Source organism: Salmo salar, chromosome ssa01, assembly GCF_905237065.1.
Source record: "Salmo salar chromosome ssa01, Ssal_v3.1, whole genome shotgun sequence".
In the NCBI taxonomy this organism is placed as follows: Eukaryota; Metazoa; Chordata; class Actinopteri; order Salmoniformes; family Salmonidae; genus Salmo; species Salmo salar.
In genome coordinates, this window is record NC_059442.1 from 130487008 (window position 1) to 130511206 (window position 24199).

General features: G+C 42.4%; 2 protein-coding genes across 5 annotated transcripts in view; one reads left to right on the forward strand and one right to left on the reverse strand.

Moving 5' to 3' along the window:
- Window positions 1-18587, forward strand: part of LOC106563280 (exportin-7) — a 33939-nt gene extending 15352 nt beyond the window's left edge. For 2 of the 4 annotated variants that reach the window (XM_045689061.1, XM_045689064.1), the window contains exons 16-29: window positions 2377-2450; window positions 2531-2611; window positions 2705-2768; window positions 2869-2977; window positions 3090-3285; window positions 3547-3654; window positions 7832-7914; window positions 8032-8246; window positions 8373-8511; window positions 10167-10231; window positions 10338-10430; window positions 14154-14258; window positions 16920-17047; window positions 17130-18587. In XM_045689061.1, the coding sequence (XP_045545017.1) occupies window positions 2377-2450; window positions 2531-2611; window positions 2705-2768; window positions 2869-2977; window positions 3090-3285; window positions 3547-3654; window positions 7832-7914; window positions 8032-8246; window positions 8373-8511; window positions 10167-10231; window positions 10338-10430; window positions 14154-14258; window positions 16920-17047; window positions 17130-17223 (1554 nt within the window). In that variant the 3' untranslated portion in view covers window positions 17224-18587. The remainder of the gene's footprint in view (window positions 1-2376; window positions 2451-2530; window positions 2612-2704; window positions 2769-2868; window positions 2978-3089; window positions 3286-3546; window positions 3655-7831; window positions 7915-8031; window positions 8247-8372; window positions 8512-10166; window positions 10232-10337; window positions 10431-14153; window positions 14259-16919; window positions 17048-17129) is intronic. The other 2 variants (XM_045689066.1, XM_045689070.1) reach the window with 1 other exon arrangement.
- Window positions 18588-18689: 102 nt separating this feature from the next.
- Window positions 18690-22687, reverse strand: LOC106563398 (protein PBDC1). The gene is made up of 6 exons (XM_014128919.2): window positions 22556-22687; window positions 22193-22258; window positions 21940-21999; window positions 20929-21069; window positions 20726-20837; window positions 18690-20603 (listed from the first exon to the last, which is right to left on the reverse strand). The coding sequence occupies exons 1-6, from the start codon at window positions 22673-22675 to the stop codon at window positions 20512-20514; spliced, it is 591 nt and encodes a 196-aa protein (XP_013984394.1). The 5' UTR covers window positions 22676-22687; the 3' UTR covers window positions 18690-20511.
- Window positions 22688-24199: the final 1512 nt, after the last annotated feature.

Below are 24199 nucleotides of genomic sequence, written 5' to 3' on the forward strand. Positions count from 1 at the left end.
CAGTAGAGAGAGCAGCCCCCCCCTCCCGCGCTACTTGTCTGTTTGGTGTTATAGTAATCCTCTCCTACCCCTTCCTAGTGACATGGTCAGTGTTACTGCTAACATGGCTAGCCAGAGAGAGCCCAATGGAAGTGGGGTGGAGGCAGGGGAGTTCTAGAATAATTCGTATGATGAGGGCTCTGGAATGTATTTCAGGTTGTGTATGTGTGAGATGGACCGTATGAGTCTGACCTGTCAGATTAAAAAACAATAAAGACCAGCAGATGATACATACCCCTCACTCTAATCCCCCCCTTCCCTCCCGCTACTTAGGCAAATCACCCTAAGCTCTGCTTAATTTAACACTACCACACACACACTACCTCACATTTTAATTTGACATTTTAAACATTTAGCGACTTAGTTAGAGATTTCATCTTAAGACAGCTAGGTTGGACAACCACATACAGTGCATTTGGAAAGTATTCAGACCCCCTTCCCCCTTTCCACATTTTGTTACGTTACAGCCTTATTCTAAAATCGATTAAATAAAAACATTTCCTCAATCTACACACACTACCCCATAATGACAAAACAGAAATACCTTATTTACATAAGTCTTAAAAACTTTTGCTATGAGACTGGAAATTGATCTCAGGTGCATGCTGTTCCCATTCATAATTCTTGAGATGTTGCTACAACTTGATTGGAGTCCACCTGTGGCAAATGATTGGACATGATTTGGAAAGGCACACCTGTCTATATAAGGTGCCACAGTTGACAGTGCAACTGTCAGAGCAAAAACCAAGCCATGAGGTCAAATGAATAGTCCATAGAGCTCCGAGACAGGATTGTGTCAAGGCACAGATGTGGGGAATGGTTCCAAAAAATGTCTGCAGCATTGAAGTTCCTCAAGAACACTCTGGCCTCCAACTTCCATCATAAATGGAAGAAGTTTGGAACCACCTCTTCCTAAAGCTAGCCGCCCGGCCAAACTGAGCAATCGGGGGAGAAGGGCCCTGGTCAGGGAGGTGACAAAGAACCCGTTGGTCACTCTGACAGAGCTTCAGAGTTCCTCTGTGGAGCTGGGAGAACCTTCTAGAAGGACAGCCATCTCTGCAGCACACCACCAATCAGGCCTTTATGGTGGAGTGGTCAGACGGAAGCCACTCCTCAGTAAAAGGCACATGACAGCCCACTTGGCGTTTTCCGAAAGGCATCTAAAGAACTCTGACCATGAGAAACAAGATTCTCTGGTCTGATGAAACCTAGATTGAACTCTTTGGCCTGAATGCCAAGCGTCACATCTGGAGGAAACCTGGCACCATCCCTACGGTGAAACATGGTGGTGGCAGCATTATGCTGCGGGGATGTTTTTCAGCAACAGAGACTGGGAGACTAGTCAGGATCAAGGGAAAGATGACCGGAGCAAAGTACAGAGACATCCTTGATGAAAACCTGCTTCCGGACAGGTCTCTGAATCTCGAGTGGCCCAGCCAGAGCCCAGACTTGAACCTGATCGAACATCTCTGGAGAGACCTGATAATGGCTGTGCAGCAACCCTCCCCATCCAACTTGACAGCACTTACGAGGATCTTCAGAGAAGAATGGGAGAAACTCCCCAAATACAGGTGTGCCGAGCTTGTAGCATCAGGTAGCCTAGTGGCTAGAGCATCGGGCCAGTAACCGAAAGGTTGCAAGATTGAATCCCTGAGCTGACAAGGTAAAAATCTGTCGTTCTGCCCCTGAACAAGGCCGTCATTGAAAATAAGAATTTTTTTCTTAACTGACTTGCCTAGTTAAATAAAGGTAAAATAAATGTAAAAAACAACCAAGAAGACTTGAGGCTGTAATTGCTGCCGAAGGTGCTTCAACAAAGTACTAAGTAAAGGGTCTGAATACTTATGAAAATGTAATATTATTTTGATATACATTAGCAAAAATGTCAACCTGTTTTTTGCTTTGTCATTATGGGGTATTGTGTATAGATTGAGGGGGGGGAAAAACGAATCTATTTTAGAAAAAGGCTGTAATGTAACAAAATGTGGAAAAGGGGAAGGGGTCTGAATACTTTCCGTATGCACGTTCTCATTAATAGTACAATTTTCCTAAATACAGTAGTTTACTATCAGCAAAATCAGAGCTAGTAAGGGGGGGAAGGTATGTTCGTTCACAAAAGGCATTTTGCTCACACACATTAATATACCTCAGAGCTGTGGTGGAATGTACGGCCATGCGGGGGAGATGCGAGCAGAGTTGATGTGTTTTGTCGTCAACCCTGTTTTGTTGTCAATCCTGATTTATATCCTAGTTCTCTCCTACTTTAGCTGTGTAGCTGCTCTCTCTCTCTTTGGGGGTGTTCCAATGGTTAATAACGTGTGTCTGTGTGTGTCCCAGCTGTACCGGCGGCTGTCAGAGGTTCTGGGGCTAAATGATGAGACCATGGTACTCAGCGTCTTCATCGGAAAAATGTGAGTTTACTGTGGCATTGGTACTAGTACTGGTACTATGAAGTAACGATTGATTGATTGATTACCATTTGTGATTGCAGCATCACCAATCTGAAGTACTGGGGCCAGTGTGAACCGATCACCTCAAAGACACTTCAGTTACTCAACGACCTTTCCATAGGATATCCTTTACCGTGTGTGAGAGAGAGGGGGGGGATTTCGTTTTGATTAATTTCCAGCTCCTGTGTTGTCTCCTTGACGGTGTGTGTGTGTACATACAGCAGTGTGAGGAAGTTGGTGAAACTCAGCGCTGTTCAGTTCATGCTGAACAACCACACAGTAAGAACCCTTACCCTCACCCCTAACCTCCTGAAACTCAATTTATGCTTTTTGATCCAGTTATTTTTCCGTAATGCCCTTGGCTTTTCTCCTATGTCAGAGCGAGCACTTCTCCTTCCTGGGCGTGAACAACCAATCAAACCTCAGCGACATGAGATGCCGCACCACATTCTACACCGCGCTGGGACGTCTGCTGATGGTCGACCTAGGTAGACACACACACACACACACACACACACACACACACACATATCTACACAATTATCATTAATATTTCTTATTTGGATAACTTTTCATTCTTTCATCTTTTTGTGTGTGTAGGTGAGGATGAGGACCAGTTTGAACAGTTCATGCTGCCCCTGACGGCAGCGTTTGAAGCGGTTGCTCAGATGTTCAGCACCAACACGTTCAACGAGCAGGAGGCCAAGAGGACGTTGGTGGGGCTGGTCAGAGACCTGAGAGGTATCGCCTTTGCCTTCAACGCCAAGACCAGCTTCATGATGCTCTTCGACTGGATGTATCCTTCACTGACCCCAGACCTCTATACAACCTCAATCCTGTCCTCTAGCCTGACCTGTAACCCCTGACCTTTACTGACCAGGGTTTAGAAGGTTGCAAGGTTACAGAATGTTAGGAATGCATTGTCTAGAAGAAATGACTGTCTGTCACAGAATAGGGAATCACTGTAGCAGCGGAGTTGTGATTGACAAAGTGGTGTCCTTTACTAGAAGCAGGGAGTGTCATTGGTTGACAGTTTTGTCCTTAACCCCTCCCCCAGCTACCCAACCTACATGCCCATTCTGCAGAGAGCAATAGAACTCTGGTACCACGTACCAGCATGCACCACTCCTGTCCTAAAGCTCATGGCTGAGCTCGTCCACAACAGGTACACAAACATGCACACTCCTCTAGCCCTGATTTTCCGACCAAGTGCCTCCCTGATTCCCGAGGGGGAAAGAATTATGGCAACTGGAACAAATATGTACAATTTCGATGTCGCACTAATGCGGAAATACAAAATATGCAATGCTACCAGAACCCTGACACTTCTCCCTCGACCTCTAACCCTGTGTCGGGATTAAAGCTGGAATCCTTAATGGTGAAACTGCCATGTCCATTTGTGATATGACAATGAAGTTTCTGCAGACAACGAACACTGTTTATTCCCCTCTGACATCATTGCATGTGCAATAGAACAGCGGTGTACTGCAATTTCTTTTTTTATCACGATGCGCAACTCTCCCCAACTCTGCTTCGTCAACAAAACAATACTGGCCATAGGGGGGAAGTGGGGCTGTTTTCCCTTCTGCGGATTCCATCATTAACGCCGGTTTCCTTCCCACTTTTATTTTGTCATTTTTTTTTATAGGAACTCTGGAACAATAATATAGATTTTCTAGAGTTAGAAAATGTTGTCACACTAATGCAAAAATACAAAATGTGCAACACTAGAAGCCTACCTTATTTAGGATACTCAATAAAATGTCTACATGGCTTCTATGACATGCACTGCAACACGCAACTTCTCGGCACAGTCACGGTAGGTCATTCACATCCAACATTTCTCCTCTACAGTTTTTTCATTCAAAGAACTCCCAAACTTCAGCTGTGTTCAGACTACAGAGTCTCCAAAATATAAACTGCGGCTGCTAACAAAACGCCTAATACATTGTGTCTGCGAAAGCGCTCAAGGAAGTAGACATTCGCAAAAATATTCATTGTTACATTATCAAAAGTGATAGGTCAGATTCACAGGGAATTGATTGAAAGCTGTCCATAGTGCTGATTTAATGCTATTGGTACTGTTAGGTTCTAAATTAACCTATTAAAACTCACGAGCGATTAGTAAAGCTTAAACCAAGTTTATTCACCCATTGGGTCAATACAGCTGCATAAGACAAAAAAACACATTCACCCAAGCACTCATATGGGGCGGCATGTAGCCTAGTGGTTAGAGCGTTGGACTTGTAACCGAAAGGTTGCAAGATCGAATCCCTGACCGAATCGAATCCAAGACCGAATCCCTGAGTCGGTTAGGACATCTACTTTGTGCATGACACAAGTAATTTTTCCAACCGTTGTTTACAGACAGATTCTTTTCACTTATAATTCACTATCACAATTCCAGTGGGTCAGACGTTTACATAAACTAAGTTGACTGTGCCTTTAAACAGCTTGGAAAATTCCAGAAAATGTCATGGCTTTAGAAGCTTCTGATAGGCTAATTGACATCATTTGAGTCAATTGGAGGTGTACCTGTGGATGTATTTCAAGGCCTACCTTCAAACTCAGTGCCTCATTGCTTGACGTCATGGAAAAATGAAAAGAAATCAACCAAGACCTCAGAAACAAAATTGTAGACCTCCACAAGTCTGGTTCATCCTTGGGAGCAAACTCCTGAAGGTACCACGTTCATTTGTACAAACAATAGTACGCAAGTATAAACACCATGGGACCACGCAACCGTCATACCGCTCAGGAAGGAGACGCGTTCTGTCTCCTAGAGATGAGCGTAGTTTGGTGCGAGAAGTGCAAATCAATCCCAGAACAACAGCAAAGGACCTTGTGAAGATGCTGGACGAAACGGGCACAGAAGTATCTATATCCACAGTAAAACGAGTCCTATATCGACATAACCTGGAAGGCTGCTCACCAAGGAGGAAGCCACTGCTCCAAAACCGCCATAAAAAAGCCAGACTACGGTTTGCAACTGCACATGGGGACAAAGATCGTACTTTTTGGAGAAATGTCCTCTGGTCTGATGAAACAAAAATAGAACTGTTTGGAAATAATTACCATCGTCATGTTTGGAGGAAAAAGGGGGATGCTTGCAAGCCCAAGAACACCATCCCAACTGTGAAGCACGGGGGTGGCAACATCATGTTGTGGGGGTGCTTTGCAGCAGGAGGGACTGGTGCACTTCACAAAATAGATGGCATGATGTGAAGGAATATTATGTGGATATATTGAAGCAACATCTCAAGACGTCAGTCAGGAAGTTAAAGCTTGGTCGCAAATGGATCTTCCAAATGGACAATGACCCCAAGCATACTTCCAAAGTTGTGGCAAAATGGCCTAAGGACAACAAAGTCAACCTGACTCAGTTACACCAGCTCTGTCAGGATGAATGGGCCAAAATTCACCCAACTTATTGTGTGAAGGTTGTGGAAGGCTACCCAAAACGTTTGACCCAAGTTAAACAATTTAAAGGCAATGCTACCGAATACTAATTGAGTGTATGTAAACTTCTGACCACTGGAATTGTGATACAATTGTTGGAAAAATTGTCATGCACAAAGTAGATGTCCTAACCAACTTGGCAAAACTATAGTTAACAAGGTATTTGTGGAGTGGATGAAAAATTAGTTTTAATTATGTGGACACCTGCTCGTCAAACTTCTCATTCCAATCTCATGGGCATTATTATGGTGTTGGTCCCCCCCATGCTGCTCTGTTAGCCTCCACTCTTCTGGGAAGGCTTTCCACTAGATGTTGAAACATTTGTGCGAGGACTTGCTTCCATTCAGCCACGAGCATTAGTGAGGTGGGGCACTGATGTTGGCCGATTACGCCTGCTCGCAGTCGGTGTTCTAATTCCTCCCAAAGGTGTTCGATGGGGTTGAGGTCAGGGCTCTGTGCAGGCCAGTCGTGTTCTTCCAGAACGATCGTGACAGACCATTTCTGTATGGACGTCGCTTAGTGCACGGAGGCATTGTCATGCTGAAACAGGAAAGGGCCTTCCTCAAACGGTTGCCACAAAGTTGGAAGCACAGAATCGTCTAGAATGTCATTGTATGCTGTAGCGTTGAGATTTCCCATCACTGGAAGTAAGGGCCCTAGCCCGGGCCATGAAACAGCCCCAGACCATTTTTCCTCCACCAAACTTTACAGTTGGTACTATGCATTGAGGCAGGTAGCGTTCTCCTGGCATACGCCAAACCCAGATTTCTTTCAGAATGCCAGATGGTGAAGCGTGACTCATCACTACGGAGAACGTGTTTCCACTGCTCCAATGGCGGCGAGCTTTACACCACACCAACCGACGCTTGGCATTGCACATGGTGATCTTCTCGGCCATGGAAACCCATTTCGTGAACCTCCAGACAGTTCTTGTGCTGACGTTACTTCCTGAGATAGTTTTGAACTCTGACGTGATGGTTGCAACCGAGGGCGGACGATTTTCACGTGCTACTCGCTTCAGTCCTCGCCGGTCCCGTTCTATGAGCTTGTGTGGCCTACCACTTTGCGGCTGAGCTGTTGCTCCTAGACGTTTCCACTTCCCAATAACAGCACTTACAGTTGACCGGGGCAGCTCTGACAGGGCAGAGATTTGATGAACGAACTTGTTGGAAAGTTGGCATCCTATGACGGTGCCATGTTGGAAGTCACTGAGCTCTTCAGTCAGGTCATTCTACTGCCAATGTTTGTCTATGGAGATTGCATGGCTATGTGCTCAATTCTATACACCTGTCAGCAACGGGTGTGGCTGAAATAGCTGAATAGACACATTTTCAAGGGGTGTCCACATACTCTTGTGTGTATATATGGTGTATCTAATGCTGCGCGAAACAAAGTCACTACATAACTCGCTTATCATAGTCTATACAGTCAGAATCTTCCCAATTGCCCTGATAGCCAGGCAGCTGCTCTTAAAGGGGAGAGCATACAAGCTGGGTGACATCTTTCTGTCGGTGGGAAAATTACCGTCATTTTCACTAGCTGTAATAACCTAAAATTATTTGACCATTTGGACAACAGTGCTTCATAGGCCTACATTAAAACTATAAGCTACAGCAACTAAATAGTAGGGTGACTTTGAAAGAACTTTGAGTTGATTCAATTGCAACATACAACAAGAAACTGTTAGATTCCTCTGTGTATTTCTCAATTTACGGTGGTATAATTGTCCCTTTTCCCCCTGCTGGTATTATATGCTTTTAGATACCACTTCTGGTTTGAACTGGAGTCTCAGGATACTGGGAAAGTCTTGCAATTTTCTTGGGATGGAAAATTGTTAGATTTTTCTTGAAAATAAGAATCCCTAACTCGGTGTTTGTTTCCAGGTCACAGAGGTTACAGTTTGACGTGTCGTCGCCCAACGGAATCCTGCTGTTCAGAGAAACCAGCAAGATGATCACCACCTATGGTAAAACATTTTAAGTGTCTTATTGCAACAGTTGCGGTTCACTGGAGCATTGTGATTGGTTGGTCAGCCATGCAATTTTATGTTCATTTCCTTGGTTCTCCCTCTCCACTTCTCCAGGTAATCGTATCCTGACCATCGGGGAGGTGCCTAAGGACCAGGTGTACAGTGTGAAGCTGAAGGGAGTCAGTGTGTGCTTCTCTATGCTGAAGGCTGTGCTTTCTGGGAACTACGTCAATTTCGGGGTGTTCCGTCTCTATGGAGATAACGCACTGGACAACGCACTACAAACCTTCATCAAACTGCTGCTGTCCATACCACACAGCGACTTGCTGGTAGATGCATACATAGACACAGTGATCTATTTCTCTGTATATTTACAATGTTCAATCTGACAATGGCCGTTCCAGCACACTTGCACCAACTCTCCTTCTCTCTCCTGTCTGCATCCCTCCCTCCAGGACTATCCCAAGTTGAGCCAGTCATTCTACAGTCTGTTGGAGGTGTTGACTCAGGATCACATGAACTTCATTGCTTCTCTAGAGCCGCATGTCGTCATGTACATACTGTCATCTATCTCCGAGGGACTCACTGCACTGGGTAATATATATACACACTGAACCACACTGCACTGGGTAATATATACAGTTGAAGTCGGAAGTTTACATACACCTTAGCCAAATACATTTAAATTCAGTTTTTCACAATTCCTGACATTGAATCCTAGTAAAATATCCCTGTTTTAGGTCAGTTAGGATCACCACTTTATTTTAAGAATGTGAAATGTCAGAATAATAGTAGTGATTTATTTCAGCTTTTATTTCTTTCATCACATTCCCAGTGGGTCAGAAGTTTACTCACACTCAATTAGTATTCTGTAGCATTGCCTTTAAATTGTTTAACTTGGGTCAAACGTGTCGGATAGCCTTCCACAAGCTTCCCACAATAAGTTGGGTGAATTTTGGACCATTCCTCCTGACAGAGCTGGTGTAACTGAGTCAGGTTTGTAGGCCTCCTTGCTCCCACAAGCTTTTCAGTTCTGCCCACAAATTTTCTATGGGATTGAGGTCAGGGCTTTGGGATGGCCACTCCAATACCTTGACTTTGTTGTCCTTAGGCCATTTTGCCACAACTTTGGAAGTATGCTTGGGGTCATTGTCCATTTGGAAGTCCCATTTGCGACCAAGCTTTAACTTCCTGACTGATGTCTTGCGATGTTGCTTCAATGTATCCACATAATATTCCTGCCTCATGATACCATCTATTTTGTGAAGTGCACCAGTCCCTCCTGCAGCAAAGCACCCCCACAACATGATGCTGCCACCCCCGTGCTTCACGGTTGGGATGGTGTTCTTCGGCTTGCAAGCATCCCCCTTTTTTCTCCAAACATATCGATGGTCATTATGGCCAAACAGTTCTATTTTTGTTTCATCAGACCAGAGGACATTTCTCCAAAAAGTACGATCTTTGTCCCCATATGCAGTTGCAAACCATAGTCTAGTTTTTTTATGCCGGTTTTGGAGCAGTGGCTTCTTCCTTGCTGAGCGGCCTTTCAGGTTATGTCGATATAGGACTCGTTTTACTGTGGATATAGATACTTCTGTGCCTGTTCCTCCAGCATCTTCAAGGTCCTTTGCTGCTGTTCTGGGATTGATTTGCACTTTTCGCACCAAAGTATGTTCATCTCTAGGAGACAGAACGCGTCTCCTTCCTGAGCGTTATGACTGCTGCGTGGTCCCATGGTGTTTATACTTGCGTACTATTGTTTGTACAGATGAACGTGGTACCTTCAGGCGTTTGGAAATTGCTCCCAAGGATGAACCAGACTTGTGGAGGTCTACAATTTTCTTTCTGAGGTCTTGGCTGATTTCTTTTGATTTTCCCATGATGTCAAGCAAAGAGGCACTGAGTTTGAAGGTAGGCCTTGAAATACATCCACAGGTACACCTCCAATTGACTCAAATGATGTCAATTAGCCTATCAGAAGCTTCTAAAGCCATGGCATAATTTTCTGTGATTTTCCAAGCAGTTTAAAGGCACAGTCAACTTAGTGTATGTAAACTTCTGACCCACTGGAATTGTGATACAGTGAATTATAAGTGAAATAATCTGTCTGTAAACAATTGTTGGAAAAATGTATTCTGTCAAGCAGAAAGTAGATGTCCTAACCGACTTGCCAAAACTATAGTTTAACAATACATTTGTGGAGTGGTTGAAAAACGATGCGTGACTAACGCGTGTGTGTTTTGCTATAGATACCATGGTGTGTACTGGGTGTTGTTCCAGTCTGGACCACATCGTCACCTACCTGTTCAAACAGGTAACAACTGCCTCCATGTAGATCTATAATCTATTCATATGATCTTATACCTGTATGTTCTGTATTGATATGAATGTAAATCAAATGTATTGTTATTTCTATTCAGCTGTCTCGCTCCACTAAGAAACGACCTGCAGCTATGGCAACAGATGACCGCTTCCTACTCATCATGCAGCAACACCCAGAGATGATCCAACAGGTGCAAACACACATGATATTTGTTTTTTTTATTTTGAATACATTTACAAAAATGTAAAAAAAAGGTTTTTGCCTTGTCATTATGGGGTATTGTGTGTAGATCAAAATAGATTCCATATTAGAATAACAATATTTGGGAAAAGTCAAGGGGTCTGAATACTTTCCGAATGCACTGTAAGTAGGCCAGTTGTAAAATAAATATCATTAGCCTATTGCTGTCATTTTGTTGGGTAGCCTATAGTACAGGCACTCAACTTTTGTGAGGTTTAATTTCTTACATCTAGGGGTTCCGCTAGCAGAACGCCTCGCCAATATCCAATGGAAGAGCGTGGCGCGAAATACAAAAACCTCAAAAATGCAATAATTTCAATTTTTCAAACATACGACTCTTTTACATCATTTTAAAGACAAGACTCTCGTTAATCTAACCACATTCTCCGATTTCAAAAAGGCTTTACAGCGAAAGCAAAACATTAGATTATGTTAGGAGAGTACATAGCCAAAAATAATCACACAGCCATTTTCCAAGCAAGCATATGTCACAAAAACCCAAAACACAGCTAAATGAAGAACTAACCTTTGATCTTCATCAGATGACACTCCTAGGACATTATGTTATACAATACATGCATGTTGTGTTCAATCAAGTTCATATTTATATCCAAAAACAGCTTTTTACATAGGCGTGTGATGTTCAGAAAATGTATTCCCACCTGAAAACTTCCGGTGAATTTACTAAATTACTCATCATAAACGTTGACAAAATACATAATTATTTTAAGAATTATAGATACAGAACTCCTTTATGCAATCGCTATGTCAGATTTTAAAATAGCTTTTCGGCGAAATCACATTTTGCAATGTTTTGAGTACATAGCTCAGCCATCACGGCTAGCTATTTTGACACCCGCCAAGTTCGGGGCTCACTAAACTCAGAATTAGTATTAGAAAAATGGTATTACCTTTGCTGATCTTCGTCAGAATGCACTCCCAGGACTGCTACTTCCACAAGAAATGTTGTTTTTGTTCCAAATAATCCATAGTTATGTCCAAATACCTCCGTTTTGTTCGTGAGTTCAGGTCACTATCCAAAGGGTAACGCGCGAGCGCATTTCGAGACAAAAAAATTCAAAATGTTCCATTACCGTACTTAGAAGCAATGTCAAACGCTGTTAAATACCATAAAAATTGATTTTATTCTTGTAAAATAGCGATACTATTCCAACCGGACAATAGTGTATTCATTCAAAGAGGAAAAGAAAAAACAGCGTCATCGCGTGAACGCCCATATCCAATCTCTTTGTCACCAGGCAGACCACTGAGAAACTGAGCTACTATACTCTGCCCAGAGACAGGAGACGCCTCAATCCGCTTTCTGAAGGCTTTAGAGAGCCATTGGAAGCCTTAGAAAGTGCTACGTAACTACAGTATCTGTGGGGTTTCGATAGAGAATCAATAGAACTACAAATTCTCAGACAGGCCACTTCCTGCTTGGAATTTTCTCAGGTTTTTGCCTGCCATATGAGTTATGTTATACTCAGACACCATTCAAACAGTTTTAGAAACTTCAGAGTATTTTCTATCCAAATCTAATAATAATATGCAAATATTTGACTCTGGGCCCGAGAAGTAGGCCGTTTAATTTGGATACGTTTTTCATCCGGCCGTGAAAATACTGCCCCCTATAGCGAAGAGGTTAGACATATCTTTAAATATGCAACAAGTATTTTTTTTTTCATTCTGAGGAGCCATTTTCTTTGGCTAAATGAAGATCTAACTTTAATGTTGTGTTTGCCGCAGTATAATGGAATTACGATGTTAGTCGCACGCAAACCATGAAAAGGATAAACCAAGTAGACTGAGATGAAAAAATTAACAATGTAATGCTACAATTTAATAACCTGTTCATATTTTCCTTATAAACAATGGCATTACTTACTTTTGTTATTACCCTAATAAAGTTGAGAACCTTTTGTGAACATTTGGTGTGTTGTGGCTATGATGGGCTTTAGCTACAGCAGGCCTGCGTAAACCGGTGCTCCAACTACCTCGACAGTTGAACTTGATGTGAGGAAGAATGTTTTAGGCCTACCAGAGTAACTCCTTTAATGTAACAATATATAATGCTCATCTTTATCAAAAATATTCTTATCGAAATTAACGATTTAGCCTCCTGTACGCCTATATCTTTATAGCAGTAGTAGACTATCTGGGTCAGTTTGGGTCTGTTTTTCCACAGTCCTTTTTCCGAACTGGTCTGACTGTCCTTGAGTCCATTCGGAACAGGCCCCAGTTTTATTTATTTATATTTATGCATATTGGGCTGGGAGGGAAAGCCACGGGTCCAACATTTTGGACCTGTGAAGACCTCTAATGGGTGCTATTCTGTTTCTCAACTGTGCTGCAAAAGAAAGGAAGACAAAGTAGGCAAATCGCCTCATTGTACAGTGCATTTTCACAAAGGCATGCACATGGTGTCAGTTTAGGCCAGGGATGGGCAACTTTGGGGGTGGGGGCCACAGAGTTAATTTCGTGCAATTCTACACATTTTGCCTTGGGGCATAGAGAAAAAGTTGTTTCTTTTTGAAGCATGTTTGCTGAAATTCTACATTGTTCCATAGGGTGGAGAGAGATGTTTGCAGGTTAATATGATACACTATATATACAAAAGTATGTGGACACCCTTTCAAATGAGTGGATTCTGCTATTTCAGCCACACCCTTTGCTGACAGGTGTATAATGCAATCTTCATAGACAAACATTGGCAGTAGAATGGCCTTACTGAAGAGCACAGTGACCTTCAACGTTGCACCGTCATAGAATACCACTTTTCCAACAAGTTTCTGCACTGCAAGTGCTTCCATGTTCAACTGTAAATGCTGTTTATTATGAAGTGGAAACATCTAGGAACAACAACGGATGAGCTGCGAAGTGGTAGGCCACACAAGCTCACAGAACAGGACCGTCGAGTGCTGAAGACGATTCTGTGGGGAAGGCCGTTTACTGTTTCAGCATGAGAATGCCCCAGTGCACAAAGGGAGGACCATACAGAAATGGTTTGTCGATCGGTGTGGAGCAACTTGACTGGCCTGCACAGAGCCCTGACCTCAACCCCATCGTACGCCTTTTGGGATGAATTAGAACACCGACTGCGAGCCAGGCCTAAATGCCCAACATCAGTGCCCGACCTCACTAATGCTCTTGTGACTGAATGGAAACAAGTCCCGGCAGTAATGTTCCAACATCTAGTGGAAAGCCTTCCCAGAACAGTGGAGGCTGTTATAGCAGGAAAGGTGGGACCAACTTAATATTAATGCCAATGATTTTGGAATGGGATGTTTGACGAGCATACTTTTCATCATGTAGTGTATCTGAGTGAGACTAACAAAATCAATGATCTGATCGGGCTGCCAGTTTCCCATCCCTGGTTTAGGCTATTGTTTACCATTTTTTTTGTTTCAGCAAACATTAGGCTACTGTTCAATACAAAAATGTTGAGTAAAAACATCATTGTTGAAGAGACAAAAAGGGAACTTGACTGTACAGTGCAATTTCTATATTTGCGGGTTAGGGTCATGTGCGTGCCTCAGAATTTCACTATCACATAGTTGGGCGGTTGAGGATGGGTTATTAGTAATTACGGGTGGGTGCTGGTGAACAAACAGCTGACCCGCGCATCACTAACGCAAACGCATACTAATCAATCTGTGTGTTTGTCCTACAGATGCTGTCCACAGTGTTGAACATCATCATCTTTGAGGACTGCAGGAACCAGTGGTCCATGTCCAGACCTCTACTGGGTCTCATCCTGCTCAACGAGAAGGTACAGGTACACAACCACACACCCACTATCCCACCACTCCCTGGAAGACATGTGCGGGGGTTAAAGGGTTTTCGTCGTATGGATTCTGGAGAGGCCATTTTTGAGATCTGCATGAAAAATCTCTGTGGGGCTTGTTTGAAGATTACATGGCCTAAATCAGAAGCATGTCTGTTCTACGAATTACACTACACTACCGTTCAAAAGTTTGGGGTCACTTAGAAATGTCCTTGTTTTCCATGAAAACATGCATGAAATGAGTTGCAAAATTAATAGGAAATATAGTCAAGACATTGACAAGGTTATAAATAATTATTTTTAATTGAAATAATAATTGTGTCCTTCAAACTTTGCTTTTGTCAAAGAATCCTCCATTTTCAGCAATTACAGCCTTGCAGACCTTTGGCATTCTAGTTTGTTGAGGTAATCTGACGAGATTTCACCCCATGCTTCCTGAAGCACCTCCCACAAGTTGGATTGGCTTGATGGGCACTTCTTACGTACCATACGGTCAAGATGCTCCAACAACAGCTCAATAGGGTTGAGATCCGGTGACTGTGCTGGCCACTCCATTATAGACAGAATACCAGCTGACTGCTTCTTCCCTAAATAGTTCTTGCATAGTTTGGAGCTGTGCTTTGGGTCATTGTTCTGTTGTAGGAGGAAATTGGCTCCAATTAAGTGCCGTCCACAGGGTATGGCATGGCATTGCAAAATGGAGTGATGCCCTTAAATTTCCCACTTTACCACCACCAAAGCACCCCAGACCATCACATTGCCTCCACCATGCTTGACAGATGGCGTCAAGCACTCCTCCAGCATTTTTTTCTGCGTCTCGCGAATGTTCTTCTTTTGTCATCCGAACACCTCAAACTTAGATTCGTCTGTCCATAACACTTTTTTCCAATCTTCGTCTAGCCAGTGTCTGTGTTCTTCAGCCCATCTTAATATTTTTATTTTCAGTCTGAGATATGGCTTTTTCTTTGTAACTCTGCCTAGAAGGCCAGCATCCCGGAGTCGCCTCTTCACTGTTGACGTTGAGACTGGTGTTTTGCGGGTACTATTTAATGAAGCTGCCAGTTGAAGGCTTGAGGTGTCTCTTTCTCTAACTAGACACTATAATGTACTTGTCCTCTTGCTCAGTTGTGCACCGGGGCCTCCCACTCCTCTTTCTATTCTGGTTAGAGTCAGTTTGCTCTGTTCTGTGAAGGGAGTAGTACACAGCATTGTACGAGATCTTCAGTTTCTTGGCAATTTCTCGCATGGAATAGAACCCACAAATGCTGATGCTACAGATGCTCAACTAGTATAAAGAAGGCCATTGCTTCTTTAATCGGCACAAGTTTTCAGCTGTGTTAACATAACTGCAAAAGGGTTTTCTAATGATCAATTAGCCTTTTTAAAATTATAAACTTGGATTAGCCAACACAACGTGCCATTGGAACACAGGCCCATTATCAGCAACCATCACTCCTATGTAGATGTTCCATAAAAAATCGGCCGTTTCCAGCTACAATAGTCATTTACAACATTAACAATGTCTACACTGTATTTCTGATCAATTTGATGTTATTTTAACGGACAAAAAATTTGCTTTTTTTTTCAGAAACAAGGACATTTTCTTAGTGACCACAAACTTTTGAACGATAGTGTATATTTTCTCTGTTGTGTGCACTGAACTGACATTCACTGTGTACAAAACATTAGTCTCATTCCATGAGACTGACCAGGTGAAAGCAATGATCCCAGTGTAGATGAAGGGGAGGACACGGGGTTAAAGGATTATTGCCCTTTTGTTTAAAAATAAAACCGTTGATCCCAGTTTTCCATTGCTACCACCGTACCACGTTTAATTCTCTTCTACTCCTTCAATTGCGCGCGTGACATTTTACAAATGCAGTTACAACCGGAGTTTCAAGCGCAGCTGCGCAACAGAGCTCTTAAAGGGGCAACGGTGTCTTAAGTGCAATCACATACTTTGTAATAGAAACCCCCCCCCCAAAAAAAAAAATATATATTTTTGGGGAGTGAATAATAATAATTAGGAGGTTGTGTCCAGTGGGGTAAATGCAGAAGAACAAACCCCATGATTCAGCCTATGTACATTTGTTGTCATTATGCTACATTAGTTGGGCTACAGGTGATCATGCTTATTGCTTATAACACCTTTGATAATATAGACCATGCGTAGGCTATGTATGGTTCAATATGTTAAAATGGTCACCAATATGTTATTGGGCTCATTTCTGGAGGTGGAAATTATATTTTAAATGGTGTCATTATTTTTAATTCATTTTGGAGTAGATTGTCTTTTTAGCTTCTGTCCTACATAAAAATGATCCTGGGGAAGACCCCAGACCCCCTAAGCAAGTTAAATACATGTTCAAAATGAATCCCTTTCCCTAAAAGCATGATGCTAATTACTTTCTTACATGAAAGGGGAGGTGAACTTGGCCCCAGACAATCAATCTGAGATCGACTTAAGTTTCAGTCATGGGATTTTTTTGTTTGTTGCTTTAATCCCTCCATGTGGTAATTGTTACTGTGTGGACGATCCTGGTTAAAAAATGAAAAAATCCTGACACAGCCTCTACCTGTGTGTGTATATATACCTCCATTCCTGCAGTATTTGGCCGATCAGAGAAGCTGAATTTTTGTCTGGGGTTGTAGTATTTTGCAGACTTGAGAAACAGTATTGTGAACAGCCAGCCTCCAGAGAAGCAGCAGGCCATGCATCTCTGTTTTGAAAACCTGATGGAGGGGATAGAACGCAACCTGCTAACCAAGAACCGAGACAGGTACACACAATCCCAGCGACCCTCTCTCCACACGTGTTATGTGTGCACAGTAACTGTTAACTCTCTGTATTAATGTGTGCAGGTTCACCCAGAATCTGTCGGTGTTCCGGAGGGAGGTGAACGACAGCATGAAGAACTCTTCTTACGGAGTCAACAGCAATGACATGATGAGCTGACCTTCCACGCACTCCTGCTCCACACAGAGCAGCTTCTCCCCCCCCAACTCAACCCCTCCTCTCACCCTTCCTCTCCTCCCCCTTTTGGTTCCCCCCTCCTTTTTATAGAAGCCTATAAATATACAGATCTATTTTAAAGCCAGTTTGTAGAGGTCACCGCAGGTCGCTCTGCTGCTCGCTGGGAGGAGAGGGGGAGAAGGAGGATGGACGGAGGATACCTCTACACATTCTGGCGGGAGAGGAGGAGTGGGGGGATGAAAGAGGAGAGCGGGTGAAAAGGGGGAAGCTGGTAAATGTAGTTCTCTGCTTCTGCCTGCCTTGTATAGAAACACAACAAAACAAGTGTACATTTTTTTTCATAACATTTTGAACAATGTTTATATTGATTGAATTTAAAACAAAATGAGAAACGTGTGATTGAACTTTTTACAGTGTAGTGAGTCAGTGCACCTGTTTGTCTGTGGGGAGCAAACTTTCTACAGGGGATGAGAGCACTAGAGCTGCAAAGGGGCAGAGAAAGAGTGGCTGTGTTGTACATTTCCTCTGGCCCTCTAGTTGGAGCGCTGTAAATACCCACCCCCCCTTACTCCCTAGACACTAACCCTAGCACCGAGACACTTTGCCTAGAAAATTATTACTTGTTCCATTAGGATTTGGGTGTGGGGCAGGTTTAAATGGGTTAAGGTTATGCTCCACTTTACCCTCTGGTAGGCTGGTTGGAGCTGACACTAACCTTAAGGGAGTCAGTTGGGTTAGGGGAGGGGTGAAGTGTCTGAGCAGGCTAGTGTGTAGGGGTCACAGATCTGATAACTCAACGGATAGGAGCGTCACTGCAGTCTCTGGTGTGTTAGTGTGAGGTGTGTGTGTGTGTGTGTGTGTGTGTGCCTCCCGGGGTGCTGTGAAGGAGTGGTGAGCTCCAGCCAGAACCTACCAGGAAATTCTAGAACTTTCAGCACTCGTCTCCAAGCTCCCTGAAGGATTGTTTATTTCTAAATGATTAAATGAAGAATAATGCAACCTTTAGTAGAACAGAGGTGTGTATTACAGGGATATGGATGATAGGAATAAGAATACAGAACTGTGTATTAGAGGAGATGGGGGTTCAGAGTTCATTAGCAACTTGTGCTACTCTACAGATGTTGCTGCTAACTGTTTGTGACGACTAGCTCATCTCTAACCATGTTGATTTGACTTCCTGGTTTCTATTGTTTTGGTTCCCTGAAGTGTGTGTGTGTGTGTTGGATCAGTAGCTTGGTTCTCTGATGTGAGTGTGTGTTGGATCGGTAGCTTGGTTGAGTTGTGTGGATGTCGGCTACATATTATAGTGTCATCATTGACTGCAAATAAACGTCATTTGGTTTGTATACCGCGCTGTCAGTTCTTCAACTGCACAACATGGGTAATGTCTTTAGTGTGTGGTGCAGACTAGCATCGTCATGAGGATTAAACAAACACAGGCTACATGCTGATTCCAGACTTCAATTTATTCAGATTTATGTATTTTTACCATTCACGAGACCAGTCAGTGAAGGCGGTTGGATACACACACATCGGGCAAATCAAAAAGGACACTTTTAGCCAGCACACTGGTCAAAAGTGGTTCACTATAAAGAATATTGTCATTTGAAACAAACTGTACAAGAACATACCCAGAAATTATTGCCACAAATTAGCGAACCTAATTACATATACAATACCTTAAAGTATTCACACCTTGACCTTTTCCACATTGTTAGTGGGATAAAAAAAATTGTCCTTTTGCGAACAATCTACACAATACTCATGTCAAAGTGGAGAAAATTATATTTTTAGACAAGTATTCAACACCCTGAGTCAATCCATGTTAGAATCATCCTGGCACACCTGGATTGTATAATATATGCACATTCTCTTCAAAATTCTTCAACCTCTGTCAAGTTGGTCATTGTTAGACAGCCATTTAAGTCAACTATAACTAAGCCACTCGGGAACGTTCAATGTCGTCTTGGTAAGCAACAATATTTAGCCTTGTGTTATTGTCCTGCTGAAAGGTGAATGCCTCCCAGTGTCTGTTGACAACCAGGTTTTCCCCTGTGCTTAGCTCTATTCTGTTTATTTGTATCCCAAAAAACTCCCTAGTCATGAAAATATTAAGTGGTACTCAGTGATGTTGGATTTGCCTCAAACAATGCTTTGTATTCAGGACAAAGTTAATTTCTTAGCCAATTGTTTGCAGTTTTACTTTGGTGCCTAATTGCAAACATGATGCATTTTGGGGGAAATGTATATTCTGTACAGGCTTCGTTCTTTTCACTCTGTCATTTCAGTTATTGTGGAGTAACTACAATGTTGATCCATCCTTAGAAAACTATCACAGCCATTAAACTGTTTTAAATTCACTATTGGCCTCGTGGTGAAATCCCTGAGCGGTTTCCTTCCTCTCCGGCAACTGAGTTAGGAAGGATGCATTTATCCTTGTGACTGGGTGTATTGATTAACCAGCCAAAGTGTAATAACTTAACCATGTTCAAATGTTTTTTTTTTACCCATCTACCAATAGGTGCCCTTTGAGACATTGGAAAACCTCCCTGGTCTGGATGAATCTGTTTGAAATTCACTGCTCGACAATTATCTGTATGTGTGGGTTACAGAGATGCGGTAGTCGTTAAATCATGTTAAACACATTTTTACTCCTGAACTTATTTAGGCTGGCCATATAAGGTGTTGAATACTTGACTCAAGGCTTTAGATTTTCTGAAAACATAATTCCACTTTGACATTATGGGGTATTGTGTAGGCCAGGGACACAATCACAACTTCATCCACAGGCTGTAACAAAATGTGGAAAATCAAGGGGTGTGAATACTTTCTGAAGGCTCTGTAGCTACCATGGTCAGTTTGGACATCAGTACACGCACTCATGCACACAGTGGGATGCAGGCTGGTGTGTGGGCCTCTGGGCCACGCTCAGTAAGCAAACGTTGCAGATGTCATTGTTCTATATATGAACGTTCCACAACGTGGTACCCTGCTGAACGTGCCACTGGTCTAGTATCCAGTCGACCTGATATGTCAAGGTGGACGATCACAGGAAAAGTGTAAGGAGATGGATGTCAAGCAATGGGGATGTTAAGCCTGGTAACCAGGGCTGGTAAAATGTTATCTGTTCCTGGGTTAGAGGTTGTAGGTGATGTGGGGTTCAGAGTATCCCATACCTAGGTCAAAAGGTAGGGTGTTTAACCAGGGCTGTTGAAACTCTTCCTTGGTTAGGGTGTTGGAGACTAGGCTAAAAAGGTTTTAGGGTATGGGTTAAGAAGGCTGTTTTTTGGCCTGGAATACAGGGGTGTTGAATCCTTCTCTGTTCCTAGCGATCTCGATGGCAAAGAACTGGATCCTGGTGGCTGCAGGAACGACATGATCGCAGTTAACACTGGTGTAGTCACTGGGCTACACAGGGCCCTTATGCTCCTAATGCCACTTAAGTGACAACGTTTTGTGTGTAATAGTGACTCGCTGAACATACCAAATATGGTGTTTTCCTCTGTGTAGTCCTTCTCACAATCAAGTCGTAGCAAAGTCCCGTAGTTAAAGTCCTCCACCACCCCGTCGAACTGGTTACAGAACGGACGCCACTTCTAGACACCAACACAGAGACTAGGTTAGTTTCTCACTCTTCCTCCATCCCTTTTTGTATTTCTGACACCTATAACACACCCAGTCCCCTACCTCTTTGGCATCGGCGGTTTTGAGCATGTCTGGGTCCAGGTTCTTGATGTTGAGGTCTGAGAAGGATTCTCTGAAGGACGTATAGATCCGGTCATCCACCTTGGTCAGCTTCAGATTACTAGGGTCTACCGACGAGATAAGCTACACACACACACACACAATTAGCTGGAGGGAAGGACTAGATCAGTGCAATGTGGCTGCTAGTATTGGTATTATGCTCCACCTACCCACATTAAAAAAACATACTATATAGTATTATAGTGCGTTTACTACAGTATTTATACTAAAGTAATTAATGTAGTGTTTTTGTGGACTGTTGTATACTGTAGTACAGCTATTCTCAACGGGTGGGTTTGGGTCCAGGGAGGTTTTGAATATATACATAGTTTATATTTAAATGAAAAATATAATCCAATATGAACTTAAAATGACAAACCTGGTAGAAAATATGAACTATCATTGTTTCAATATAGAGCAATTAGCAGCACTATTTTGGTTGATTTTTGTGGTCTCAAGCCAGTGAGTTTAACATTCTTGAAGAATGTATTTATTGAAAATGAGAGGTGAGAATGTTGTTCCCTTGTCCTAATTGCTACATTTACTATCAATATAGCATTAAATATAGTTTTCAGATTGTATTTTGGCGAATATTGGGTCACGACTGAGCCAACCTGGTTGAATTTGGGTCCTGAGGCAAAACCTGTAGATCCACTGCTGTAGTATTTACTGTAGTGTTCTCTATAAGCTGTATGGCACACTATGGTCTATACTTAGCATGTAGGTTTCTCACTTATGGGTGACACAAATTGGGATATTGGGGGAGGGAAATGGGCAGGGTATATGCAAATTAAATACTGTAGTATTTACTATAGTTAAGTGTAGTGTTTTTGCACACAACTGTAGTATTTACTAGTTTTTTTGTGGATAATACTGTACTATTCTATAGTAAACTGTATTTTTTCATGTGGGTAGTTTACCTGATGCAGGTGCTTGTGAGAAAGAGATACTCACATTAAAGTAGATCTCTGCATGATTGTAAGCCTTCATCGCCCACATCACCTCCAGTTGAGGCTGAGACACACACACAGGTTAGTTGCAATGTTGGGAAAGAGTTCTCTAGGTAAGAATGACATTTTACTGTTTTACACCTGTTGTATCCTGTGCACGTGGCGAATAAACTTTGAAACTAACACACTAGAAAACTATTGTGTTGTGAGTTTGTGTCAGAGAGGAAACCTAAACAGTCCAGGTGTGTGTTACTCACATCGTTCCCATAAGCCTCAGCTGGTAGAGACAGAGCCTGGGCGGCTGCTGTAGCTCCCTCCACGCCCTGAATAACATAACCATTACAAAATAAAAGTATTACAATTGATATCACACCCTAAATAACGACAAAATATCATTAGCATTAGTAAATCAATATTGCTGCAGTGTAATGGTAAGCACATGTTTAACTCAACGTTGTACTCGTTTAGCCATCGGCATTTTAAACAGCAGGCCGGCATCAGTCCAAATAAAACATGCATCATATACTTTAACACTTCACTTACATATGCAGCTACAATATACCCGTATATTACATGTACATTAAGTTAAAATACTGTTATTTAATCTTGTGGATTCTCACCAGAGAAGCAATTCCATTTCCCGACGCCATAGCTGTAAACTTTGACCCGATGACGTCACGTCGTTCTAGCGCAAGCTGTCTACGCCTCTGCAACGCAATGCTGCAAGGCAGATGCAGCATTTCATTGGAAATGAATGTAATTCTGGTGAACCAAAATGCAATAACGCTCCGAACACACCGACAGTGAATTGCGCTAAATAGTACACGGCATCATCAACATTCACCTTCTGCTACTCCTTCTGTCAAGCCGTCTACGCACACAGTTTGGCATACGTTCGATAAATCCAATGTATGCACCACAAACGAACGCACTGCAACTGCAATGCAATGCTGCAAAGCAAATGCAGCGGTTCATTGGAAATTAATGTAATTCTGGTGTATCAAAATGCAATAAGGCTTTGAACACACCGATAGTGTTATTGCGCAAAATAGTATGCAGCATTATCAACATTCACCTTATGCTACCATTTCTGTCAAGCCGTTTACACATACAGTTTGATACATAGGTTCGATAAATCCAACATATGCACCACACCTAACGAACTGCATCTGCAACACAATGCTGCAAGGCAAACGCATCGTTTCATTGGAAATTAATGTATTTCTGGTGTACCAAAATGCAAACACTGTCGGTGTGTTCGAAGCGTTACATGTTTAGAGCAGCGGTGTCAAACAAATGTTTCAACATTTGAAAAAGATATTCCTCTATCCATCGTTTTTGGAATTTTCAATACACTCTGACTGTTTAGCTTTAATTTTGGTGATTATTAGAGCGCTGTATACAGTGAAGAAACTGTGTAGGGCCAGTGGGATTTTAGCATGTAAATCTTGGTCGGGCAAACAATAAACAAATGTGTGATGCATGCCAGCAAAGCCACTACACAACACAACTCTAAACAGTACATTAATTGCAATATGTCACCGTTAAATGGTGCACACAAACTGTTAGGGCCTACATAAAGCTGTCCCAACAATGAGGTTAGTCATTTGATGTTAGCCATATTTGTTCGGTAACATTGAAAACGTTGGCATTGAAGATTACGGTCATTGTAATTCTATTGATTCATGAGTTACCACTGCTACACCTGGCTATCAGCGGAGACTTATCTGGCAGCAAAACAGTTAATTCAGTCTCATTTACTGCCTTTTAAAAAAGCATAGCTGATATGGCAGACTTGCTTAAACAAATGTGGTTTCTACTGACAATTGAGATGTACAAACTATGGCATAAGGGGAGGACAAGAGGATAAGAGGCAATCTGTAATTTCGATGAAGACATTAATGAGCAAGCGATGATGGACATAGTCAATATAACTATTTGTTCAGTACTTTTGAAATGTACAGCGACAGAATTCAGAACATGGGTCGTTCTTACAGTGTACTCCCTGTACAAGTCAGAACCGTAGGATAAATAAAGGGGGCATATAAACAGACAATGAAAGCGCTTATAATATTCAATGATTACATTTCTCTAAAACAGGTTATAGGCTACATTTGCACCACCAAGTTAGAACAGTAGGCGAAATTAAGAGGTGAAAATAGATCCAAATTGTTAGGGTGAGGCACATTGAACGCCGTTTGGGTCTTTGCGTGTCAAAAAAAGATACACGTCATATAACACTGTTTGACGTGTGAAATAAGCTT